This window comes from Zalophus californianus, chromosome 7 (assembly GCF_009762305.2).
Source record: "Zalophus californianus isolate mZalCal1 chromosome 7, mZalCal1.pri.v2, whole genome shotgun sequence".
NCBI classification, from domain to species: Eukaryota; Metazoa; Chordata; class Mammalia; order Carnivora; family Otariidae; genus Zalophus; species Zalophus californianus.
Window position 1 is genome coordinate 94,541,429 of NC_045601.1, and position 20,138 is coordinate 94,561,566.

At 38.5% G+C, this 20,138-nt stretch overlaps 1 protein-coding gene across 1 annotated transcript in view; it reads right to left on the reverse strand.

The window, feature by feature from the left end:
- Positions 1-13,954: 13,954 nt before the first annotated feature.
- RAB23 (RAB23, member RAS oncogene family) overlaps positions 13,955-20,138 on the reverse strand; it is a 37,105-nt gene continuing 30,921 nt past the window's right edge. The window contains exon 7 of the mRNA XM_027603524.2: positions 13,955-18,569. Within this exon, the coding sequence (XP_027459325.1) occupies positions 18,430-18,569 (140 nt within the window). The 3' untranslated portion in view covers positions 13,955-18,429. The remainder of the gene's footprint in view (positions 18,570-20,138) is intronic.

Consider the following 20,138-nt stretch of genomic DNA (forward strand, 5'->3'; position numbering starts at 1 on the left):
ACTTAGAGGGATCTATAACAAATTATTTTTTCTATGGCATTTATCTCCTGATCTATTGGCCTTGCCATACCTACATAATATTAAAACCTATATTCTAGGGGCACCTGGGTGGCTCGGTTGTTAAGCGTTGTCTGCCTTTGGGTCAGTTCATGATCCCAGAGTCCTGGGATCGAGATCGAGCCCCTTCTGCTCAGCGGAGAGTCGGCTTCTCCCTCTGCCCCTTCCCCCTCCCCCTGCTCGTGCTCTCTCTCTCTTTCTCAAATACATAAATAAAATCTTTTTAAAAAAAACAAAATAAAATAAAACCTATATTCTAAAACATTCCTGAAAATGCCCACCGTGATTTCTTTACTTAATAGGATATTAGAGTTGCAAGCACTATATATAAGCAATCTAGGTCAATCTAGTTCACATTCATTATACTCCAAGGCAAATAAGGGCACTGGTTAAGTTTAATAATATGATACAGGGTGGCCCCTGGTGTTCATCAGTCATGGCATGCTTTCCTGCTAAATCCAGATGTGGCCCCAGACCCTTCTGACTGGAGCACTCCAGACAGCTTCTATCAGAGAGATCTGGCTTAAAGAGATGAACCTATTTACCAGCCATGGACCAGCCCTGCTAGAAGCAATGCCCAGAGTGGACACAGGTCTTCTTTCCACTACTTTAGTCCCCCTTATGGTATGTCTACATCTCCCTCCTCCCTCACAGAGCAGGGTAGGTGGTAGGGAAGAGAAAGTTAATGAAGAAAAATAGACTTTAACTGTTATTTTTCTTTAGGTTCCATGGTATATGAAGTTTAAAGTTTCAATATCTAAGTATATAATTATAGATTATTAAAAAAATTCAGCTGAGTAAATTTTTAAATTTTTTTCAATCTTTTTGAAGTATAATTGACATATCCAAATCCTTTCTTCTTTTTTTAAGTAAATTGTATGCCCAACATGGGACTCAAACTCATGACCCCAAGATCAAGAGTCGTATGCTCTACCAACTGAGCCAGCCAGGTGCCCCAATTGAGTAAATTTTAAAGATCTTATTGGCTTTATTGAGTGATTCATGAATCAAGCAGCATCCAATCTAGCAGAGAGAAAGGAGATCCAAAGAGCTGTATAAAATGAAAGACTTTCATAGTCAGAAGGGAGTAGGGAAAAGGAAGTTATCCTAGGCAAAGAAGCAGATTGGTTATTGCAAGATTACCTTCCCTTGGACGGGGCAGGGGTCTATCAGGCAGATTATGTAAGTAGTGCTGATCAGACGATTCCTGAATGACTGATTTAAGATTCCATTTCTGGGAGAGCCGAAATTCTTAAGGTTTGGTGACATGGGGCTTAGCATAAATGATGTCATTTTCTGTCTGTTGTCTTGTTTTTAACACTATAATGAGCATATACTACATTTAAAGTCAGAAAAAAATTAAAAACAAATAAAACAAAAAAATCTGTTTATTAGATAACATGAGGACTTGATAAGCTGTTAAAGAATGCAGCCATAACATTTGGAGAGTGTTATGTTATGGCTGCATTCTTTAATAGCTTGGAGAAAATGTAATAGCCAACAAACATGAAATTTAACTTCCAAACATTTATAAAGCTTAGCTAATATAATACAACGTCATTTTCCTTTTTGTCTTCATTTTTATATTCTGTAAATTTTTTTCTAGGTCTTGGCTTTCTCCTTTTAGTTACCTTTTAGCTAACCCAGATCTTAAAATTACTTATAATGTAATCTTCATTTATTTCAGAACTACCTCTAATTCTTTGTGAGACAAGGCAGGAAATGGCTAACTAAATGAAAGAATGAATTATGTAAATTACAAACTTACAAATGAGTCCCCTTGTAAAGTTAATTTTCAATCTATCTGCTACATATGAATATTCTGTTCTTTTTTTTATTTTTTTATTTTTTATTTTTTTTAAAGATTTTATTTATTTATTTGAGAGAGAGAGAGAGAAGGAGAGAGAGAGAGCACATGAGAGGGGGGAGGGTCAGAGGGCGAAGCAGACTCCCTGCTGAGCAGGGAGCCCGATGCGGGACTCGATCCAGGGACTCCAGGATCATGACCTGAGCCGAAGGCAGTCGCTTAACCAACTGAGCCACCCAGGCGCCCTGTTCTTTTTTTTTTTTAATCTCTACACCCAACGTGGGACTCAAACCCATGACCCTGAGATCAAGAGTGGCATGCTCTTCCTACTGAACCAGCCAGGTGCCCCATGAATTTTCCATTCTTTTTTTGATTCTCAGTGTTTGGACTACCTCCAGCCTCTGGAGGATGTTTTTTCAAATGTAGTTATTCCAAATAACCTCAGTGAAAATGCCTCTTTTCTATAAAAGGAGATACATAATATTTGAAACATTAACCAACACCAAAACTTTGAGAAACCCTCCTAATCAACTAAATGTTTACCCAACAGGCAGGGCCATGCATAGTGACAAGAAAGCTAAAAATATAGATTTTGATGGTTTATTAATTATATTAATTTTTAGTTTAGTTATTAATTTTTAGTTTATTTATTAGATGAATTATTTCTTTTCCCTCATTGTTTTCTTATTATAAATGTGGCTCCTTTGACAAATATATCAGTAGTTGTCCATAAAATAAAACAAAACAAGGGGTACCTGGGTGGCTCAGTCGGTTGGGCATCAGTTTCTTGATTTCCACTCAGGTCATGATCTCGGGGTTGCAGAATCAAGCCCTGCGCCCGGCTCCACGCTTGGCACAGAGTCTGCTTGGCATTCTCTCTCTCCCTCTGCTCCTCCCCTTGCTTGAGCTTTCTCTCTCTCTAAATAAATAATCTTTTAATATATATATATGTAAAACAAAAGACTTCATTACTTTTTTTAAAGTTTTATTTATTTAAGTAATCTCTGCATCCAACATGGTGCTCAAACTCAGGACCCCAAGATGAAGAGTCCCATGCTCTTCTGACTGAGCCAGCCAGGCACCCCGTCATTACCTTTTCTAATTAAACAAGAAAAAAAAAATCTACTTAAGTAGTGTTGTTTTCCTCAGACTCCTGCTATGCTATTCAAAGATCATTCCTCAAATGGATAAAAACACAAGATTCATATATATGGGGCCTTCAAGAGACTCACTTCAGATCTAAAGACACACAGACTGAAAGTGAAAGGATGGAAAAAGATATTCCATGAAATGTTAGTGGGGAAAAAAAGCTGGTAGCAATACTTGTGTCAGACAAAATATATGTTAAAACAAAGACCGTAACAAGAGACAAAGAAGAGCATTACATAATGATAAAGGGATCAGTCCAACAAGAGGATGTAACAGCTGTAAATATCTATGCACTCAACTTTGGAGCACCTAAAAACATAAAGCAAATATCAACAGAAATAAAAGGAGAAATTGCTAGTAATACAATAATAGTAGGGGACTTTATTTTTTTATTTTTATTTTTTTAAAGATTTTATTTATTTATTTGACAGAGAGAGACACAGCGAGAGAGGGAACACAAGCAGGGGGAGTAGGAGAGGGAGAAGCAGGCTTCCCGCAGAGCAGGGAGCCCAATGCGGGGCTCGATCCCAGGACCTTGGGATTATGACCTGAGCCGAAGGCAGACGCTTAACGACTGAGCCACCCAGGCGCCCCAATAGTAGGGGACTTTAATACCCCACTTACATCAATGGATAGATCATCCAGGCAGAAAATCAGTAAGGAAACAACGTATTTGAATGACACATTACCAAATGGACTTAGATATATAGAGAACATTCCAACCAAAAAGAACACACAAATTTTTTACAGTATAGTTCTGTGAATGTATTTTCTCTTCCTTATGATTTTCTTAATAACATTTATTTTCTTGGGCGCCTGGGTGACTCAGATGGTTAAGCATCTGCCTTCAGCTCGGGTCATGATCCCGGGGTCCTGGGATCGAGTCCCGACATCGGGCTCCCTGCTCCTTGGGAGCCTGCTTCTCCCTCTGCCACTCTCTCTCTCTCTGTCTCTCATGAATAAATAAATAAAATCTTAAAAAAAAAACACATTTATTTTCTTTTCCCCAGCTTACTTTATTATAAGAATACAGTATTACATACTGTATAGCATACAACATATGTGTTAACTATTTTTTATCAGTAAGGCCTCTGGTCAACAGTAGTCTATTAGTAAAGTTTTGGGGGAGTCAAAACGTGGATTTTCAACTGCATGCGGGGTTGAATAATATGCATGGGCATATTATTCAAGGGCATATTATTTGTGGAGATTCATCTACTATGTGCTAGGCCCCTTACCATACTGGGATACAACTGTGAGCCACAAAAGACAAAGTGCTTCTCCTCAGGGTACTTACAGTCTAGTGGGTGAGAATAATAAAATAAAAGGATTACACAAATACATTTAAAATGCAACCTCAAAAAACATTTGGAAGAAAAGAATATAATTGGGACGATCAGGGAAGTCAAGAAAGGTTTTCTTAGGTGATTGAGGTATGTGTTTCCCCATTATATTCGCTAGATTCAAATGATATAGAAAGGAACAGCTTGTGAGTCTACTACTGTGTGCCTCATTGTGCACAGTTTTAAAATAGAATTTTTAAAAAAGATTTTATTTTATTTATTTGAGAGAAAGAGCAGAGCTAGAGAGAGCACAAGTGGGGCAGGGGCAGAGGGAGAGGGAGAAGCAGGCTTCCCACTGAGCCAGGAGCCCGATGTGGGGCTCGATCCCAGGACCCTGGGGTCATGACCAGAGCCAAAAGCAGACACTCAACTGACTGAGCTCCCCTGGTACCCTTAAAATAGAGTTTAACCTCTTCATCTGTGCTAATACTCTATTAACATACCCTCTTTTTTTTAAGATTTTATTTATTTGACCGAAAGAGAGAGCACAAGCAGGGGGGTGGCAGGCAGAGGGAGAGGGAGAAGCAGGCTCCCCCACAGAGCAGGGAGCCTGACGCTGGACTCCATCCCAGGACCCTGGGATCATGACCTGAGCCGAAGGTTGTTGCTTAACCAACTGAGCCAGCCAGGCGCCCCTAACATACCCTCTTAATCTTTATCTTAGGGGACCAGCACCATTCGTTTCTACATCCTTCATCCCTGTTCCCCACTTGTACACAGCATCCTATTCTGCACTCACTTCTGTCTACAGCCACCACCATTACACACACACACACACACACACACACACACACACACACACACACACACACACACACCCCTTGTCCTTCTCATCTCCCCACCACAGTTTCTTTCCCTATTCCCAGTCAATTAATAAGGGGAAAATATTCAGTAGTGAATGACCACTATCATTTGCATTTTTATCACCATTTGCATTTTCAGAGCATATGAAATACTGACATTTGGAAAGTGTAAAAATGTGAAATGGTGACTTACAGACTGCAGAAGAGAGCAGACTGAACATTAGGAACCCTCTAATAATGTCCTTTGTTTTATAGGTGGCTGGCCTGGGTAGATGGTATTTGGCTGATACCAAGCTGGGAAACGTGGGTTTTGGAACAAATAATATCATATTGTTTGAGAATATCTATGAGGTTCATGAAAGATATTTAAAACAGAATTTCTAGAAAGTTCTTTTCCATGAGAAATCATTCCTAAAACAAAACTCAAGGCAAACATCACTGTGAGATTGCCTGTGATCACTTCCGGTACAAATACAGATCAGATTACATCATGGCTAAATTACACTGTAAAGAGCCTGGGCTTTTTCAGGGCTCACAAATAAAGTCTGGGCAGCAACTTGGTTTAATACACACGTGCACACACACACACACAAACAGGCATATGATTTGTTACTAATCTTCCTCCGAGAGTTAAGAAAATACACACCCTAAGATGTCATACAGTAAGAACTTTACAACTGTTTATACCATATTAGGGAAAAAGCTTATGCTATGATTAACTAGCATGTTTTTCCTTTTGATTTGGTAACCATCATATTGGTTTAGGAAAACATGAAACTATTTAAGTCAATTGTAAGTTATTTGATTTCCATGTTGTAGCTATGCAACTATAATTCTTTTCAGTTGTGATTAGAAGTAACCTAATTATATTATAATAATTCCCTCAAGGAATATTTGTTGGTAGACAAAACAAAAGCAAAACATTTCCTTTTTTTGTTTTTTTTAAAGATTTTATTTTATTTATTTGACAGAGAGAGAGAGACAGCAAGAGAGGAAACACAAGCAGGGGGAGTGGGAGAGGGAGACGCAGACGCCCCACTGAGCAGGGATTCCCTATGTGGGGCTCAATCCCAGGACCCTGGGATCATGACCTTAGCCGAAGGCAGATGCTTAACGACTGAGCCACCCAAGCGCCCCTCTTTTTTATTTGTTAACACAATATTGTATTATAATTTATTGGCAGGAAATTTTTAATGCTTTTATTAGAGGGTTTTACTATATTTTGACATAAAGGAAGTTTGAGGTACTGTCATTTAGAGATACTAGAAGAAAGAAATCATAAGCATTTATGAGGTGCCAAACTGTGCTCTGGACATTAATATGTCAGATCTCATTTAATTAGCATGAACATTGCACCAAACCAAATGAACCAGTTATTGTTAATACTATTATTACTTTTTCTAAAAAGGATTTTATTTATTTATGAGAGAGAGTGAAAGAGAGCAGTGGGGAGGAGCAGAGGGAGAGGGACAAGCAGACTCAACGCTGAGCACTGAGCCCCCCGACTCGGGACTTGATCTCAGGATTTCGAGATCATGACCTGAGCTGAAATCAGAGTTGAACGCTCAACTGACTGAGCCACCCAGGTGCCCCCATTACTATTCTTTTTAAAGACAAAGCTTTTCTACTTTTTTTTTCCTTTTCTTTTCTCTTTTTTTTTAGAGGGAGTGTGCATGTGCAAATGTGGGGGGTGGGGCAGAGGGAGAAAGAGAGAGAATCCCAAGCAGGCTCCACCCAGCGAAGAGCCTGAGGCAGGGCTCAATCCCATGACCTGGAGATCATGACTCCAGCGGAAATCAAGGCACCCAGGTGCCCCTGTTAATACTATTTTAAGTTTCCAAGAATTCTTTTTTGTTCTCATAATTTTCCTTTCTTTACTCATCTGTTGTTTCACAGGTGTGTTAGTTTTGTATTATGTCTCTGTAGATTTTAATGAGCTGTTGTGTGTGGTTTTTTGTTTTTAACTTTTATTCTCCCTCTTAGTTTCTGTTTTCTCTAAGCTCTAGCTTACCCTTGGATTTTGTCCCTGTCTTTGATGTTGGAAGCTTTGTTCAAAAGTATGGGGATCCTTGACAATTCATTCACATTTAAGAGTGGAACATTCAAACCTGACTTGAAGCTGTGTGTGCATGAGCAGGCCTTTGTCAACTAGTGGGCTTTATATAGAGTGATCTGGTTGAGGTGATTCCTGGGGAGACCCCCAGTTATCAGTATCTTTAGGCCTTTTCTTTGGGGTTTCTTAGATTTCCAGAGAAAGCATTTCCAGTGTTGTACGTGGAGGCTTTAAGCCTGCTTGCTACTGATCTTGGAGCTGAGTGGATCTAGAGTTTCTCCCTTCAATATGTAGACTTGTACTTACTACTATTGTTTTCAGTGTGGTAGCCTCCTCTAGCTGGGCCTGGTACTCCCTCTGGTCCACATTTATTCAGAAAGCAATCAAAATCTGCTGTAGAGGAAGAGGGGAAGTTGGCCAGCTCTACGTGGTGGTAGGCAAGGGTTGGGGGAGTAGAGAGATAGCAAAGGAGAGCCGGAGTATCTAATGCTTCTTATAAAAACTTGCAAACACTCCTCCTGCTTTACCCTTCTTTATGAGATTCTTGGTTTTTAAAATTTAGGTCTTATTATTATTTAGATCAGGAGATAATTGCCATTGAAACGGTAGTTTGTTATTCACCATTTCCGGAAGGAAGCCTGCCATACCTCGAAGAACCACAGGGGAAACACCAGGGTTGGGCAGATGACAGAGGGAGCAAGGGAGAAGCAGCCTTTACTGCAATCTCATGAGCGGACTGGGAGAGGCAGGGTAAGCAGGCGAAGGACTGGCTAGTTTAAATAATTTCAGCAGGCTCTTGGGCATAGGGACTGTCTGTCCTTAAGTGTCCATACTTGGCCTGGGATGATTGGGGCAGGAGAATGTTGACCCAAAATGTAAGAACCCCTTAGAAGTGGTGGGGAGAGGAGCCCTGGGAGGGGTGGACTCCCCACTATCAGTAAGGCCTCAGATATCAAAACATCAGAATAAAAAGTCATGCTTCATACCCTTGGCACTACCAATTTCTGAGGCTCTGGGAGGTCTGTGGTGCAAGATGGCTCACTTCTGGGGCTCCTCCATGGCCTGCTGATGGTTCTGCTTTCCTGTATATAATATGATTATGACAAGTGAGGACTTACCCCAATCCACCCTCTCTCCAGCTTCCCAAATTTTTTGCTGTTGTTCTCTCCCTGTTCTCTTTGAATACGAGACATTTATGCCTTTTTAAACATACTTTAAGGTCATTTTAATGGGATTTGGAGAGGTGGCAAAGGTGAATGCTCGTGTTCAATCCACCATCTCTTCAACAGATAGTCACAAAGTTAGTACCAATACTTTTTCCTCTTACTTTGAAAGAAGGGAATATTTCACCACTATATTACACCCCACCCCACACCTGCCCAAAACAGGGTATGTATGAGGCCATATAACTGCTACTGCGTAGAAGAAAGAATAAACTTACCCTGAGCTCCTTCAGAGTCCATAACTAAGCAATGAGTAGAAGTTTTGGAGAGATCTTTCAGTTCAGTAAAAGAAAAAATATTAGAGCAGTCTAAAAATGTAATCTGCTGCCTCATGAAGTAAAGAGCTTTCCATCATGAAACACTTGTATTCACTCACGAGCCTCTATCAAATGCCCATCACAACCAACATAGTTCTCCCTGATCTCAATCTGCTACTGGTCTAATGGAGGGATAGAAATGTCTGAGCCTAGGGCGCCTGGGTGGCTCAGTTGGTTAAGCGACTGCCTTCGGCTCAGGTCATGATCTTGGAGTCCCGGGATCGAGTCCCGCATCAGGCTTCCTGCTCGGCAGGGAGTCTGCTTCTCCCTCTGACCCTCTTCCCTCTTGTGCTTTCTGTCTCTTATTCTCTCTCTCAAATAAATAAAATCTTTAAAAAAAAAAAAAAGAAATGTCTGAGCCTAAAGATTTTTTTTAAAGATTTATTTATTATTTATTTTGAGAGAGTGAGAATGAGAGAGAGAGTACATGAGAGGGGGGAGGGTCAGAGGGAGAAGCAGACTCCCTGCTGAGCAGGGAGCCCGATGCGGGACTCGATCCCGGGACTCCAGGATCCTGACCTGAGCTGAAGGCAGTCGCTTAACCAACTGAGCCACCCAGGCGCCCATGAGCCTAAAGATTTTTGATCTCCCAGGTCTTCCTGTTATAATTACCATTGAATATCTAGTTCCCTTTTGGAGCACTTACAATTCCTTGCTTAATGTCCATCTTCTTTTTAGTCTCTGAGCTCCATAAGGGCATAACTGTCTTTGTTGATCATTACTTTACCACTTACATTTAGTATGGTGCCTGATACACTATAGGTACTCTGAAGCAGACCAAAATTTAAATAACAGATTAAGGAGCAGTATGATATAAATATAATCAGGCACTAGAGTATTCTAGAAGTAGAATCAAATGAAGACACTTAATTTAGCCTGGGATGAAAAGGGAGGACTTCCTGAAGGGTGACGGCACTGAAATGAATTCTCAAAGAACATTAATGAGTTAGTCAGTTGGGGCTCCTAGGTGACTCAGTTGGTTTAGCATCTGCCTTTGGCTCCGGTCATGGTCCTGGAGTCCTGGGATTGAGTCCCGTGTCAGGCTCCTTGTTCAGTGGGACCCTGCTTCTCCCTCTCCACCATATCTCTTGCCATGCTGTCTGTTTCCTGTTATTATTTATGGAATTAGTCTTCACTACAAGCCCACAGACTTCTTCAGTGTTATTTCCTGACTTTTTTTTTCTTAAAATTTTATTTATTTATCAGAGAGAGAGAGAGAGAGAGAGAGGGAGAGCACAAGCAGGGGGACGGGCAGAGGGAGAGGGTGAGGGAGAAGCAGGCTCCCCGCTGAGCAAGGAGCCTGATGCGGTACTCGATCCCAGGACCCTGGGATCATGACCTGAGCCGAAGGCAGACGCTTAACCAACTGAGCCACCCAGGTGCCCCTTCCTGACTCAAATTAATCATTAGCTGACACTGCTCATGCCTTCACCTCCTAGTGCATCATGATCTGGTTCAGGGTGACAGTTTAGCTCACTTTCTTACATGTGGACCACAGGCACTAACTCAGCTCATATGTCAAGAGATGGGCTCCACATACTGTCACAGTTTACAATGTGATATTCTTAAGCATCTGGACCCACAAAATATAGTTTTGATCAAAGAAAATATTATCTTCCAAGGTCTATGACTGGTTTAAAATGACAATATTACTATTTACAGTGTTTGGTATGTGGAAGGCAGTCAACAACTATATGATAAATGAATGGACATTTCAGGTCAGGAAATCAATAAAAAGGCCCAAGATGGCAAACTGTGGGTATTTTCTAGAAATGGTAATGGTCAAAATATTGGATACATGAAAGCCCACAGTAGGAATGTGAGCTAGAGTGAAACATTGAGGAGTCCTGAATGCTCAGATGAGACATTAAGATTACCATCTGAGCATTCATAGAACCATTAAGGTTCAGTTATAATCAGATATTTGCTTAAGAAAGATAATTCTGAAATCTCCCATTTCAGAGAGGTGCTTTCAAATGTCATTAAAATGACCAGTAAAACACAAATGTAGCAACAATTCTGTTTCAGGGATGGAAAAAGAGAAGGTGTGGACCAGAGCAATTTCTACAAGACAATGTGCAAACAAGACCAGAATGGTGGGGGGGGGGGGGGGTGGGACATGGAATGAGCAGCCTGAAATTCAATAAATGAAAAAGGAAAAGCCTGCTTGGGAAATAAGTAATGGTGTCCGTGACAGAACCCAACCCCAGCGGGGTTGGAGGTAACAGAGCTGCAGGGCTGTCAGCCAGAACAGCCGCTTATTCAACCTGCCCCTATGAAGGGGAGCACAAAGGGGATTGATGGAGTGAAGCTCTAAAAGGATTGGTGCCTGTTGCCAGGGTGAGTGTGGGAAGGTGGGGATGGGGGTGGGGCACTACCAAGGAACAAAACTTGAGTAGCAACCAATTGGCACATCATTGAAATTCTCTGAGATAGCTTCCTCCCTACTTCAAACAAGCTGTTTATACTCTAAATCTTGCAAAATCACCAAAGAAAATACAAATTTTTACCTCTTCTTTGAGCCCAAAAGATTTGCCCAAGGATCCAGATAATCTCCAACACAACTTATTTGAAATCCCAATACTGGACCAGTATAGATACTCTTAGGATGAACCACCAGAAAAGTTAACAAATTTCAACATTTACTGACAAATACACACACACACACAGACTTGAGTAAATCAAGTGACACTATGATGTTCCTAAATAGGAAGACTCAATGACAAAGATGACAATTTGCCCCAAATTAATCTATATTTATGCAACCCCAACCAAAATCCTAAAGAGTTTGTGTGAAGCATTTCATCAGAATTTCACTCTCTGAAGCCCAGCACTCCTTCCTCAGGAAAAGGAATTATGAGCAAGCCCTACATGTCCTCCTTTGATCTGGTTCCATATATACCATGTGGGAGGAATTCCTTGGAATTTGTGCCATGCGGATGGTATCTTTCTTATACCAGGATTAATGCAAGCTGTTTTAATTATCAATTGCTATGTAACATACAACTTCAAAATTTAGTAACTTAAAACATCATTTTTGTAGCTTGGGCAGGACTCAGTGGGGCAGCTCATCTCTGCTTCATATGGCACTAGTAAGGTTGGTTTGACTGAGGCTGGGGGATCCTTTTCCAAGATGGCTCCAGGTTGGTGCTGACTGTCACATAGGAGCTCAACTCAGCTGGGACTGTTAGCTGGGGCCCTTTATCCTTTGCCACATGGGCCTTTCCACTTGATTCAAGTTTCCTCAGCACATGGCCACTGGGTTTTAGAGGGAGGAAGCAGAGGCTTATTAATGCCTTGGTTCAGAGATCACAGAATGTTACTTTTCTGTGTTCAATTAGATGAAGCAGTTACAGGCTCACAACAGATTCAAGAGACATAAGCTCTCCCTTCTGAAGGAAGTAGCTGCATGCAGGTACAGGGAAGGGCAGGATTATCTGGGGGCCATCTATGGACACTATCTACTACTCAGGTTAGGTTGTTCCTCGATTTTATATTCCATTGGCCATTTGGTCAGTTTCCATAAAGGATATCCAAATGTTAGTGCTTAAACCATCACCCTTCTTAGAAGTAGTCCCAAATAATAATTAAACATAGCTCAACATTAAAGCAGCATTTCCCAGAAAGGCACATTATTTTTCTAACTTTTTATTGAGGTGTAATTTACAGTGAAATATACAGATCTTAAGTATATAATCAATGTGTTTTGACATACCCATACAGCTGTGTATGCACACAATACATATGCATATGCACAGCTGTGTAACACATACCCGTATCAATTTCTATCTCCCTCACCCAAGAATATTCTCTGTGCCTTTTTCTTGTCAGTGCAAGTCCCAGAGGCAACCACCGTCCTGACTGTTTTAAGATCTGCCTACTTTAGAACTTCATATAAATGAAATTTATATAGTACATACTCTTTTGTCAGACTTCCTTCATTCAGCATTAAGTTTTTGAGATTCATGTTTTATATATTAACAATTTGTTCCTTTTAATTATGAGCAGTATTTCACTTTATGAATACACTACAACTTGTGTAACTATTCATGGGCTGGTAGATATTTGGGTTGTTTCCAATTTGGGGCTATTTTTATTTTATTTTTTTAAGATTTTATTTACCTATTTGAGAGAGAGAGAGGTTGGGCAAGCACAGGTGGGGCGGGGGGGGGGCTGGGGAGAGGGGCAGAGGGAGAAGCAGACTCCCTGCTGAGCAGGGAGTCCCAGGCTCTTGATCCCGGGACCCTAGGATCATGACCTGAGCACAAGGTAGATGCTTAACTGACCGAGGCACACAGGCACAATCTGGGGCTATTTTAAAGCTGCTATGAACATTCTTGTACAACTCTTTTCATACACATAAGACTTTATTTCTCTTGGGTAAATACCTAGAAGTGAAATTTCTGGGTCATACAGATGATGTATCTTTAATTTTACTAGAAATTGCCAAGGTTTCCAAAGTGATTGAACTAGAGTTCCAGTTACTCCACATTTATACAAATATTTTATTTTGTCAGTCTTTAATTTTAGCCATTTTAGAAGTTTGTGATGGTATCTTATTGTATTAATTTGCATTTTCCTGATGATTAATGATTTTGAACACTTTTCCATGTACTTATATTGCCCATTCATATACCTTTCCTTGTAATGTGTCAAAGTATTTTGCTCATTTTTATTTGAGTTGTCTTTTATAAATGAGTTGTAGGGTTTTGTTTTTGGTTTTTTAAAAAATATATTATAGCTATAAGTCCTTCATGAGATATGATTATACAAATACATTCTCCTGGCATATGGCTTATCTATTTATTTTCTTAACCATGTCTTTTATTGAGTAGAAGTTTTAAAATTTTTATTATGTACAACTTACTGATTTTTCTTTTAGGAGTTAGCACTTTCTGGGTTCTAAGATATACTTGCTTACCCTAAGGTCATGAAGATATTTCCTGTTTTCTTCTTGAAGCCTTAGTTTTTAGCTTTTATTAGGTTAATAATCCACCACAAATTATTTTTTGAGAATAGTATGAGGTAAGGCATGAAATTCAAAATATCTAGTTATTCCAGCACATTTTCCTTTTCACCATGGAACTGTTGTGAAATCTTTGTTAAAAATCACCTGACCATATTTGTGTGGGTATATTTCTGGAATCTAGTCTGTTTCAGTGATCTATGTGTCTTGTTTACTGTACCCATACTGAGAGTCTTAAAATCATGGAGTCTCTGTTCTTTTTCAAAACTGTTTTGGCTATCCTAGGTTCATCACACAACTTTTAGATAAACTTTCCAATAAAAAGCCTACTGGGATTTTCATTGGAATTGCATTGAATCTATAGATCAATTTAGAAAGAACAACAAAACAATACTTAATTTTCCAATCATGTACATAATATATCCATTTATTTAAATCTCCTTTAATTTCTCTCAGCAATAAGTATCACACATTTAAATTTTGTTTGTTTATAATCTGCTCTAATTAGTGTGATTTATAAATCTGTGTAAAAGCCATACTAGGAAATTTCAAGATTGGTATGACATGTTTTTTCTTACAATCTAATAGAAGAGCAAAGTATTCTCATTACAATTTTGAAAGTAGAAAAACTCGAGTAACATTTTAATTAGAAGAGATGAAATATGTACACATTTAGTAATAACACAAAGATAGAATATAAGAATTATAGAGGAGTCATACATACAATACAAAAACCAAGGGGAAAGCAAATTCAGCCTTTGATTTCTCTTAAACAATTAAAAACAATAGAAATATATTTAAGTGAATCTGTCACTTGAATATATGAAAAGCTGAATTCTATGAGATAGAAGAATTGGGAAAATAAAAAATCTTTTTATGACAACTTCTGCATCCAAGTTGGCATTCAGCATGGATAACAACCTTTTTTTTTTTAAAGATTTTATTTTTAAGTATTCTCTACACCCAAAGTGGGAATCAAATTTACAACTCCAAGATCAAGAGTTGCATGTTCTACTGAGTGGGCCAGCCAGGCACCCCTATTTTTTTATTTAAAATTTTCATTTATGAAGATTGCTTAAGTTACTTCATTAAATGACTGCAGCATTTAATAATCAATATAACCAAGCTAAATCCTTCAACTTTGATCTTTAATAAAAAATGGCTGGTCAGAATTCTCTTTACAATAAGCCTTTCATAATGTACTTGAGAATGGTTAACTTATTTCCTTTTTTTATGTACATAATCCCAATTCAAAAGCTTTTCTTCATATTTTTAATTAATTTTTTGGATGAAGCTATCAAATATACACTAAAATATGATTAAATCAGTCTTTTGGGATACTTCCCTCCCTGTAATTTTAGATGAGAAATTAGACTTTTGATTGAAAAATAGTTATTCTTTATTATTTTAATTCTCTCTTTAAAACAAATGCATCGAATAAGAAATCAATATTACATTAGAACATTTGTAAGCTGAAAATGTTCTTAGCAGTAGTAATTCCTCCATAAAATATAACTGCATATATAAAGCAGTATCAAATCCACTCATATATATTAGGCTGTAAAGTATAATGGAAGATAGCACATCTTTTTATGTCTGGGCTGCATAAACATAATAGTTACAAAATGGGATAGAAAATGGCTTTGTCGCTATCGAATACGTGACTTCGACAAACTTATCTCAGTTCTTCATTCTCCTCCTCTTTCAAAAAGGAAGGGAAAGAATAATAATACTCACCTCCACAGAATTGTTGTAAAGCTTAAATTATTGTTTGCAAGGTACTTTGTACAGTTCCCACCTGACAGTACTAAATCAATGGCAATGAATTCCATCTTATGGCACTAATAATGCTAAAATACAGTTGATCCTTGAACAACACAGGGATTAGGGGCACCGACCCCCCGCACAGTGGAAAATCCAAGTATAACTTTTGACTCCCCCAAAACTTAACTAAGAGCCTACCGATAACATAAGCTGTCCATTAACAAATATTCTGTATGTTGTATGTATTATATACTGTATTCTTACCATAAAGTAAGCCAGAGAAAAGAAAATGTCATTAAGAAAACCATAAGGAAGAGAAAATACATTTACAGTGCTATAAAAAATCCACATATAAGTGGACCCGTGTAGCTCAAACTGGCGTTGTTCAAGGGTCAACCAGATACTGCCTTATCTGGGCTACAGCGTGAGCTATTTAATTCACTAGGCGGACTGAGAGAGGAAAGGAGAGCCGGGGGGGGGGGGGGGGGGGCAGGCAATATGGCAGCTACCTCACAGCTCTCCCTGGATACTAAACCCCAGCCAGCATGTAGCAAAGTACGGGAGGGCACAAACTGTACAAACAACATCTTACACAGTGTTTTCTTTCGTATCCATTATTCATTACAAATTAACAGTAAAGTAATTTAAAAGAATTAAGGGTCTGGGGCAGGGGGTAGGGGGAATTTAACGTCAATTTTGGAGGTTTTAGAATTAAACTCAGAAAGTACTTAACATATCACCTGTGACTGATTTTCAGACTTACTTCGTTATTTAAAATGACCAATTATGGTTAGGTTTAAAATACACAAGTGCAAATAAAAATTCAAATGTATAACAAAAGATCTCTCTTCAGTTCCTATAAAAAGAAAAAAGGACAAAACTAAATACATAACATTATATTACAAATATCAGGGAACTTCAACCATCAACAGTGATTATCTTTTTTATATAGAAAAGTAGCAATCTCTTCCCCACATACATTTAATTAATATGAAATAGAACTACAACATATTACATAACATTTTTTTTTTTTTGGCTACTAAAGACCACAAAACTATTCACCGTGAAGCATGTTTTGTGCAAAAATTAAAGACACTGTATTTGAACAGAGGAGAAAAGGAAAGAGGAATCATTAACAGGTACCCATTGTTAGGAATGGAGTTGTTTCCCCCCAACACCTAACCCACTGCCAGCAATGGGAGTGGAGGCAACGGGTGACAGAAAAATGAACATTTTATATTACTTTAAAACAGATAATGCCAGATTGTTTCAATATTATGAAAAGCAAACATTCACTCTTGACCATTTAGCAAGGACATGCCCCAGAAAATTCTATTATTTTCTCAACATGAATCTGGACAGAGGGATGAGGATGGTGCAGATGGAAGACTTAAAGAGAGAGAGAGAAAACATACAGAGGAAATACATACATTATGCATTTAGTACAAATAATGAAAAACAACTTTTATGACACATTTTCCAAGAAAAGTTATTTTTACAGGTTTTGAAATCCTGTAAAAACCAGGTATATAGCAAGGGGTTAAAAACAAAGTCACTGATGAATGATAATCACTTTTTAACAGAGTTCATGCAATTATCTTAGTTGGAAAGTTACTGTCCCAAGTCACAAAATGTATGCTCTGCCACATGATTACATATGAAAATCAGTTCTTAAAAGAAATTATTTTGCATTTGGTGCTGACAGAGCTCTCGAGAAAGTGCTATACAAACTGAAGTTCATAGAAATTTTTAAGTGATAATCTTAAAATACCATACAAAAAATGTGTAAATGAAAAGATGCTTTAGAGTTGCAGGGCATTATAAAATCCGCAATGCAGATTAAGACAAAAGAACGTCTCTTCTGCATTTAAAAAAATCATTAGCATAATCTTACAGGTTCAAAATTGCATTTTCACTCAGCAGCAAAAGGTGCCAGGTGCACCAGCACACTTCACAGGACCCCAGGAACGACCACAGGGGCGCTGGACCTTTGGAAGGGCTCAGCCGGCACAAGCTCCCCTGCTCATGGGTGCACATGGGAGAAAGAGTTTGCAACAAATCTCACCTGGGAGATACTCTAGCATTAAAACGTTTATACTCCTCTTTTATCTACCCTGTCAGAGAGGAAAACTGCTTTTTAAAGATATTATAAACAATATAAATTCTGATAGTAAAGCACTGTAAAAATTAGGTATGATATTTTTGGCACAAAGCACTTTTAAAATCTGAGCTCATTTTTCAAAATATATGTGTGGAATTTCCTACTTGAAAATAAAAACTTTTGACATACACACAATGTGTAAATGATTTTATGAATGCATGAATTAGATTCTATGTTTCCTTACATACTGAACATCCCTTCAGTATACTTCAGTACCAGATATCTGCATGCAATCTCCACATTCTACATCATACAGATATTGCACTGAAGTAACATTGCCAAAATACACACCCATGCAGTCTGGCAAGACTTAGGGTTTACCATTCAGTATTATCTTTTTGTATGTATTTGGACTCAATACTACTTTCCAGAAAAGCTATATGACCAATTTCAGACATACAATGCTTGCTATCTTTCCTGGACCAATAATATTAAAATCTGCACCAATATATTCAGGCATTCCATTTATGCTTTCCAGCACTTAAAATTCAGCAAAACCTGTTTTTGACATTTCTTATAGCATTCCTTCAAAAACAGGAGAAGCTTCGTCTGATGTAAAAAAATTAAAATGAGTCCACAAGGCAGTAATTTTTCCACCAAAGATCTCACTCCATCTGAAAAGCACTGCAGAACAATATTTAAGTCTGTCAACTTTCACAGAGCCATTAGGTGCAAAGTCTGCTAAAAAAAAAAAAAAAAAAAAAACTTGTAACATACCATGACAGCTGGATGTATTTCTTAATGAATTGCACAATAGAATTCAATTTTTTTCCTCCCTAAAATGTTTTAGGGTATGCTACAGCTGCTAAAAGGATTTCTGTTTTTCTTGGTCCTCTGTTTGTTGGGTCTAAGATTGATGACATCTCCACCATTAAGCGTACTTGAATTTTGACCCGAGTGACTTCCAATAGATGTATTAAAGACACCTGTATAAATTGAGGGAAAACACAAGAGTGATACTGATATAGCTCAGGGTTACCAATTACAGATGGTGCATCCAGCATCTTAGTAAATCAGTAATATTCTCAATATTTACAATTTTAAGCTTTTGTTTTCATTTCATATATTTTTAAAAATTTTTTTAAAGTAAATTCTACCTCCCCCCACCCGCTTTTTAAGTAAACATGGGCTCGAACTCACAACCCTGAGATCAGGAGTTGCATGCTCTACCAACTAAGCCAGCCAGGTTCCCCACATTGAATTTACTTTTTTTTTTTTTAAAGATTTTATTTATTTGAGAGAGAGAGAGAATGAGAGACAGAGAGCACGAGAGGGAAGAGGGTCAGAGGGAGAAGCAGACTCCCCGCCGAGCAGGGAGCCCGATGCGGGACTCGATCCTGGGACTCCAGGATCATGACCTGAGCCGAAGGCAGTCGCTTAACCAACTGAGCCGCCCAGGCGCCCCTGAATTTACTTTTAATAGCCAGTACACATTGTTTGTCAAAGTTCTAAGGTTACAAAAGGGATTAAAGTCTCCCTTTCAAATCACCAGTTTACCTTCCCTAAAGCATGCATGTTTTAACACTTCCCATGTATCCTTCCAGAGATATTTTATGCATATTTAAGCAAAAATACATACACATTCTTTTTTCCTCCCTTAATTACCAAAATGATGATTAACTGTACACACTGTTCCACATCTTTTCACTAACAATCTATGTCTGAAATTTGGAAACAGTAAATATGATAACTTTAATAATTTCACTTACTATCTTTTACATCATATAATTTCCTCAAGCGTACCAGATTTGTATTGACAATATTTGTGAGATTTTATGTTAATAAAAACACTGCATATGTAAAAGCTGCAGTAATGCAGGATTTTCGTATCTTGGCTAAAACAACAACGAAATGGTCTACAGATAATTAAAGTGATAAGTAGGTAAAAGGATGAACTAAAAGAAAGCTTTTAACTGTTAAGAGTTTCCATTCTGAACTGTGCTGCTCTTAAACTATAATCTCCAATTTATAAACTACTTATCATCCACCATACACAAAAGTCTGGGCCCCCAACACTGTCAGCAATACAAAGATGACTAAGGCCAGTTCCTGCCCACAACAAGTTTACAATCCAGGAAGTGAGGTGAGCTGGAATACACATAAGAAATACTATAGAGGGCGCCTGGGTGGCTCAGTTGGTTGAGCGAAGGCCTTCAGCTCAGGTCATGATCCTGGAGTCCCGGGATCGAGTCCCGCATCCGTCTCCCTGCTCAGCGGGGAGTCGACTTCTCCCTCTGACCCTCCCCCTTCTCATGCGCTCTCTCTCTCTCCCTCATTCTCTCTCTCAAATAAATAAATATAAATAATAAAATAAATAAAAAAAGAAAAACCTTCTAAAAAAAAGAAAAAAAAGAAGCACTATAGATACTCTACCGTAAGTGTTATAAAAGAGACCCAAGATCCCACAGACAGTTCCAAGGAAGGACCAGTTATAGCTACTGTAGAAGAAAGGACAAGCTAATACAAACAGTAGCACTGGACAGCTGGTAGTGCAT